At 35.4% G+C, this 6,932-nt stretch overlaps 1 protein-coding gene across 1 annotated transcript in view; it reads left to right on the forward strand.

The window, feature by feature from the left end:
• The first annotated feature begins 314 nt into the window (after positions 1-314).
• Positions 315-6,932, forward strand: part of LOC132098777 (protein O-mannosyl-transferase TMTC1-like) — a 32,197-nt gene continuing 25,579 nt past the window's right edge. Inside the window, exons 1-2 of the mRNA XM_059504950.1 lie at positions 315-766; positions 5,182-5,359. Coding sequence (XP_059360933.1) covers positions 456-766; positions 5,182-5,359 — 489 coding nt within the window. The 5' untranslated portion in view covers positions 315-455. The remainder of the gene's footprint in view (positions 767-5,181; positions 5,360-6,932) is intronic.

Here is a 6,932-nt window from a genome sequence, read left to right on the forward strand (position 1 = left end):
CAAAATTGTGAGATATAAACTTAGAATTGTGAGGGGGAAAAAGCAAGAATGGCGAGATTTAAAAAGACCCAATTACCTCTTCTTCTTTTTTTTTTTTACCCTGTAGCGAAAACAAGCTTTCATGTGGTAATCAAACAAAAGCATAAAAAGTAAATGACGTGTAAAAATAAATAATGTAAATATAAAAGATGTGTGGGAAAAAATAAACTATAATATTTTTTTTCCCTTTGATCGCGTGCTCATTCTTTCTAATTTGCATCTCTCTCTCTCCGCTTTTTCTCTCTCTCTTCTGCGCATGCGCCGGTAGGCGGGTTACATGGATTTCAACACCTTGTACACATTAACACTCGCAGGGTTGATACGCTGTCTGGGCTTCAGTGCAGCACACGGACTATGGAACGGGACGAGTCTCCTCTCTTTCACTCCCACGAGTGGAATGCGAGACGGGGACAGACATGACAGCGAACAGCCGAGGGACCAGAGCCGCTCCTCCCCCCGTGCAGCCGCGGCTGTCCGCGCTACCGAGGCCGAGAGCGGGAGTCCGGCTGCTCCGGTACGCCGCGCTGGTGGTGGTGTGCGCGCTCTGCTACAGTAACTCGCTCTGGGGGGAGTTTGTACATGATGATATATGGGCCATCACCAACAATCCAGATGTCAGACCGGGCTCCAGCCTCCGGAGCATCTTCACCAATGACTTTTGGGGCAAACGGATGGCTGATAACACCAGCCACAAATCCTACCGTCCGCTCTGCATCCTCACTTTCAAGTAAGTCAAAGATGTGACCTGGAGTTGCTTTTCAGCGCACTTTTCAATGTTCCGCTATTTACTTATACGTTTGAAAGGTCAGAAAAGAATTGCTTGGCGCATTTTACGCAGAGTTATGAATTATAGTAACTTTCATGAGAACATTTTTACTTGGCTGGAGTCACATGACGAGAGCGTTTTAGTTCATTTAAAAGAAGATAGCCGTGCATGTCATAAAGTGTCACAATACCGTATTTAGCATGAATATTAAAAATAGACCCATTTTCACAAGTGATTAACTTGTTAAAGATTTTAGAGCATGGCTAAATTAAATGAAAGTAAAACTAAAAATATTTTAAAATCCGTAGTGTTCCATTCCAAATCATTTGTGTGTTAGAAAAAAAATATATATTTAAATTGTTTGCAATTTTCTAACCAACTGAGCATGCTTTTGGTTTTCCACTAGCAATAAAACATGCGTGCGGGTTGAATCCATTGAGTAAATTGCATGTGAAATTGATTTAATCGGGTTATTGTTTATTTAGCACTGTTTATCATGTGTTGAGAGATTGCTTAACATATATTAAGTGTTCTGTTAAACCATTTTTTAAATCATCTTCGCATTCATGTCCACTCTTTGTTGCTGACACACTTAAATAATGTTAGTAAACACGTGTTGCGGTTTATATAGAGTTGTTACTTTTCTCCCAAAGTGCACCAGCACAAAACGGTCGTTACAAAAAAGTGCTCGTAAATCGTGTAATGAAACGGACTAGCACGAGAGTGGGAGTTTCAATCCGAGATAAGCTAGCCGCGCGCGTGTTTTGACTCCAGCTTCAGACTCCATCCTTTCGCGTTGATGACGTCATAGCCCATCTGGCGCGAGCATCTGACAGCTCTGGAACATCGCGACTGATCCACATTCACTCCAGCGAGATCACAAAGAGAAGCGAGGTGGATGACTTTGTTCCTTATAGTCTGAAAAGAGGCGTCGTGTATTTATAGCAAGGCAATTATCAGCCTACTTTGAGCCTCATATTTGATCTGCTTTATTTTTGGAGCAGCCAGACACTTCATCAAGTCTTCCTGCTCTCTCCTTCTCTACAAGTCTGCCTGGGTGTTCAGGGCATAGAAATCTTTCATTCTGTATAGGTTGTTATTTTGGCCCAGGCTTGTTTCAGCACTCTAAGACCTTTGGGTATTTCTAATACATGAGGTTTTTTTTGTAATCGAAAAGAGTAGATTTTCAAAAAACATTTAAGAAATTGTGAGTTATGCCAGACGCTAGGGTGTGATAAATGGTTTCCAGGGTGTTGCTATGCAGTTAGAGAAGTGTTCTGTTTCATAGTTAGTGTGTTGCTATGCGGTTTGCTAGGTCATTGCCATGTGGTTACTTACTCTCCCAACCCTAAAGTCTCCATGGCAGTAGAATTTGTTGTGACTGTTTTTCTTATAATAAGTATACTTAAATTGTAGATATTAATTAACATATATATATATATATATATATATAATATAAAAAAACACACAAATATGGCTAGAAATATTGTTTATTTTAACATTAAAAAAATGTTTTTTTTTAGCTTTTTTAATTTTAAGGAACCTTTTCTTTTGTGGCAGTGTCAGTGAAAATGGTGGCTTTGCAATTAACTTGGAAGAAAATTTTTTTTTTTAAATATTTTTTTATTATTTAAAGATGTTATATTAAAAAAAGTTTTATATTTAAACAACATCAAATATTATTTCTGGCTCACAATATTATATAGCCTGGGAAAAGGTTCTTACATATTCCTACCCTGACCAAAGTTAGAGGTTTCAAGCAAGGTAACCATTGTATTTTGGGATTTGTCAGTCTTGAACTGTATCAGTTGTGCCGTGCATGTCATGAGAGTGTGAATGGGTGCTGCCGTTCCCCCCAGTGTGTGTGTATGAGTTAAGACATAAAACGAATACCCCTTGGACCCACAGGCGTGTGTGTGTGTGTGAGAGCAAGAGAGAGCTGTGAGCTTGGAGGCAGAGTCACTCTTGTATCTCAGCTTGATCCTCGTGTCTTTTATCTGCTCTTTGATGCCGGCTTGACACAGTCTCTTGAAAAACTTCAGCTGTCTTTCTCAGACATGCACAGATAGTTGGAGCTTAGAGGAGAGATTTTAACACAACGCTAGAGCTGCCTCCAAATTTAAAGGATTAGTTTACACAAAAATGAAAATTCTGTCATTATTTACTCACCATCATGTTGCTCCAAACACATATGCTGTTATTTTTTCCCTGGAGCACGCAAGTAGATGGTTTTATAGAATTGCTACAGCAAGAGTTTATAGTGACCATGGCTTTGAAAATGCAGACAAAAAAAAAAAAAAAAAAAATCTAGAATAAAAATAGATCTAGATTATCAGATTTTTTTTAAATGTCAGAAAAATATTTAAACTAAATTAAAATGAAAAGGAAATGAATATATATTTCTAGCATAAAAAAAACGCTGCTAGAAGATAATTTTAAAAGGATAAAAACTGGCTCAACTGCGCCAGCAGAAAAGCCCTGTCATCATATGATTTTATAACACCTAGAATATCACATTATGAATCATATGGACCACTTTTATGATAGAGTTGTGATGCTTTTTGGGAGTTGTTGGAGTGTCATAGCCCCTCTTATTTGTACTTTTGTGTTCCATGCTGTAGAATGACACGAAGGGATGGTAAATAATGAGAGAATTTCCACTTGTAATATTGTCCTCAAATCAATTGGGCTCACTTTTCTGCTCGCTGAGAGCTTTTCAATTATGTGACGTTAGCGGTGACCAAGAGTTTTTCATGGCTCTGTGATTTCAGAATGGCCTAATGATGCTGACTAAAGACTGCACACTAAATATAGATGGCTGGATTTTTATTTTCAGCTCTGATGAGGCCTGAAGACATTTTCTTGTTCTCCTGTAGAGACTGTAATGCACACACTCCCATCTCCATGTCACATTAATCAGTGGCTGTTAAACAAACACAGGATTGTTATTGCCTGCAGATGTACAAACTGTTTCACAGTCATTATCGTTTTCCCTCCATCATTTTATTAACTGTCACCCTTTTCACTCTCGTTTAATTTCCTCTCATTCTCTGGTTGTTTTCTACCCTGAGCGCTGAACGTCAAGCTCGGAGCTAAATATTAAGTGGCAGGTGCCTTTAGTGACTCATGTAGCTTTTTATGCTTGAATAACAAAGTACACTGTCCAAGTAGGTCTTCAAGTACTGTGATCTGGCATTTGTCTTGACAAAGTCTTGTTCTTTTCACAGTCCAATTAGGGGGAAACTCAAAAGTCCCTCCAAAATCATCTTTAATTAGAGTACAGCAAGCTGAGCATCTTCTCATGATTACATTTTGATACTAATTGGATTTAAGTAAGTGCCATAAATATTAATGTAGTTTATGCTTAGGTTAAGTGGAATAAACAAAAATAAATCAATCAATAAAAGTAGAGAATAAATAATGAGAGAATTTTTATTGGGGTGAAAGTATTTTAATACATTTTCAGAATATATTATATGTTTAAGTGAAGAAAAACTAAATTAAAAGACAATTTATCTAAATATCTAAAATGTATAAACTGGAAAAAGACTTGACAAAAAATAAAAAATAAAAGATTATATCTAGCATATACATTTCTTTAAAAAATGATGACATAAAAATTTTTAAAATACAAATGATAAAATACAAATATTTTATATATACACACACACACTAAAATATTGCATTATTAAAATATAACAAAATATAAATCTAATTATATTTTATCTAAATTAAAAACTCAGACTTTACTAAATTAAATACTTCAGATTATTCAGACACCAGATATAATTTTTTATATTTATTTTTTACTAGTGGGTGAGGACACTATAATTTTATTCATTTTATATCAGGTTTGGGTGATATTATATCTCTGTTTATTATGAAATGAGTTTATGTTCATCATAATCCATGCCATGTTCTGCCTCTGGTTCTTTTGCTAAATTTGAATGCAATCTCTCCTGCAAGTCAAGGTGACCATGGAACCTCATTTTTGCTGCATTGCTTTAGGCTAATTGTTCCCTTCTCTCATCTCTCTCGGTCTCTTGCTCTTATTTACTTTAAGGGCTTCCTGTGCTTCCTGTGTTATCGCATTGCATCTTTTTATTTAGCTGAACTGAGTCAGACCTGCAATCAACATTTTGCAGTGAAACTTCAACTATCCTCGGTCTGTTCATAGTGAAAAAGAGCATGCTGCATGACTGAACACAATCATAGTCATCAGAACATATCTGATGCTGAATATATAACGATCCGGCAAAACCTGAGATTTACATACAAGAGATTTTGCTATTTGTCACTTCATCGTGTTGCACCTGGTTGAAAATGCTTAGGTCTTTTTAACGTGACTGTTTCTCTCTTTTTCACTCTTGCTGCAGGTTAAACATTTTGCTGGGCGGCATGACTCCATTCTACTTCCACCTGGTGAACGTGTTTCTGCACTGCATGGTGACGGCGCTGCTCATGCACACCTGCGAACAGTGTGTGTTTGAAGACAGCAACTTCTCTTTCCTCACTGCACTGCTTTTCTCTGTTCACCCCATTCACACCGAAGCTGTGAGTGAACATGCACAGCATTTTGCATTTCTACTTATTTCAGCTACTACTATGAGTCCGTATATGCTGTTGAATGGCAAGGGCTGTGGAATGTTAATTACAAAAATAGCAGTGTAAGGCTTCTCGAGTGACATGAGGGAGAATAAATAAATTAATTAATTATAAGAGAATTTTCTTTTTTGTGCAAAATTATTTGAATACATTATTATAAAACTTTTATTGTGAAGAAACAATTCAATCTCTTGATCGATATAAATGCTATAAATTATATTTAATATTTCCATTATATATATATATATATAAAATGCAATTTGTATGTCAGTTATATAAACAGATACAGTACATCTATAATATGTAGAATTTTCATTTGTGGGCAAATTTATTATCTATTATATATTTTGATGTGAAGTGTGAAGAACTTCTGTAAAGAATTTTCATATTTGGGAAAGATTATTTAAAAATATTTATTGTTAATAAAAATCTTTTGATTTAAATTTTGAAAAAATAGTATTTAATGTTTCCATAATATTTTTAATATATAAATATATTATATTATAATATTTATATATAATTTATTCATTTGTGGTCAAAATTATTTTAATGCATTTTCTGAACGTTATTTTTTTTTATGTGAAGGAAAAAAATATTTTATTTTGAAGAAAAATGAATAGTTAATATTTAAGACAAAATCTAAATACTATTTCTTGCACATCTATCTAATGATATAAACGCTATAAATAATATTGAATCTTTATATAACATGTGTAAATCATATGTGTGTGTATATATTATTATTTTTTATTTAATATATTCAAAATCAATGTATTAAAGTGTTTAAATAGATAAATAAATATTAAAGTGTATTAAATATGTAATATTCTGCGTTTATTGTTTTGTGAAATTGGAGGGTTTCTTTGGGCTTCATAGAGCTGTGGACTGTGTCTGAGTTTTTCTGCGGCAGAGCTGCAGTTTGTTAACAGTAGATTGTTTGCTGGGTTGTTTGGAGTGAGTCCATGCCACCGAGCCAGACTCCGATCATCAGCTCTGTGTAAACACCATACATCAACAGCTGCATCCCACCAGCATTAATGAGAATCACACACACGCACACACACACACACAAGGCCGCTGGAGGAGTTGTTGTCCTCAGAGTTTTGATTGATCAAGCAGAAATATAATTAGTATCTGGATAAATATAAGAAAGTCAAAGAGGAGGTGCTTTACCTCAACTCTCTGTGTGTGTAGAATTATCATAGTTTTCTTTCTCGTTTATTTATTGCCACTTTCAGTGTAGGGCCAGCGAGAGATGAGAATTTAGAAATGATGGACGAATAGGGGATAATGGAATTGCAAAATGTCACAAGCTGGTTTCAAACTCACATCAACTGAATGGGCACCGTGGCATAATGTATCAGAGTATGCAGTTAAAAGATTGGCATCACTTTCTAACTGTACATAACTCAAAGGGGATGGGAACCAAAGTTTCATCACAGTTTAATCCTCAGGATGTAATGTTCTCTTAAAAGTGCACTCCCTATAAACAAGTATGCATGATGCTGTACAAAATAGTATC

The sequence above is a fragment of the Carassius carassius genome, chromosome 22 (genome assembly GCF_963082965.1).
Source record: "Carassius carassius chromosome 22, fCarCar2.1, whole genome shotgun sequence".
NCBI lineage: Eukaryota > Metazoa > Chordata > Actinopteri > Cypriniformes > Cyprinidae > Carassius > Carassius carassius.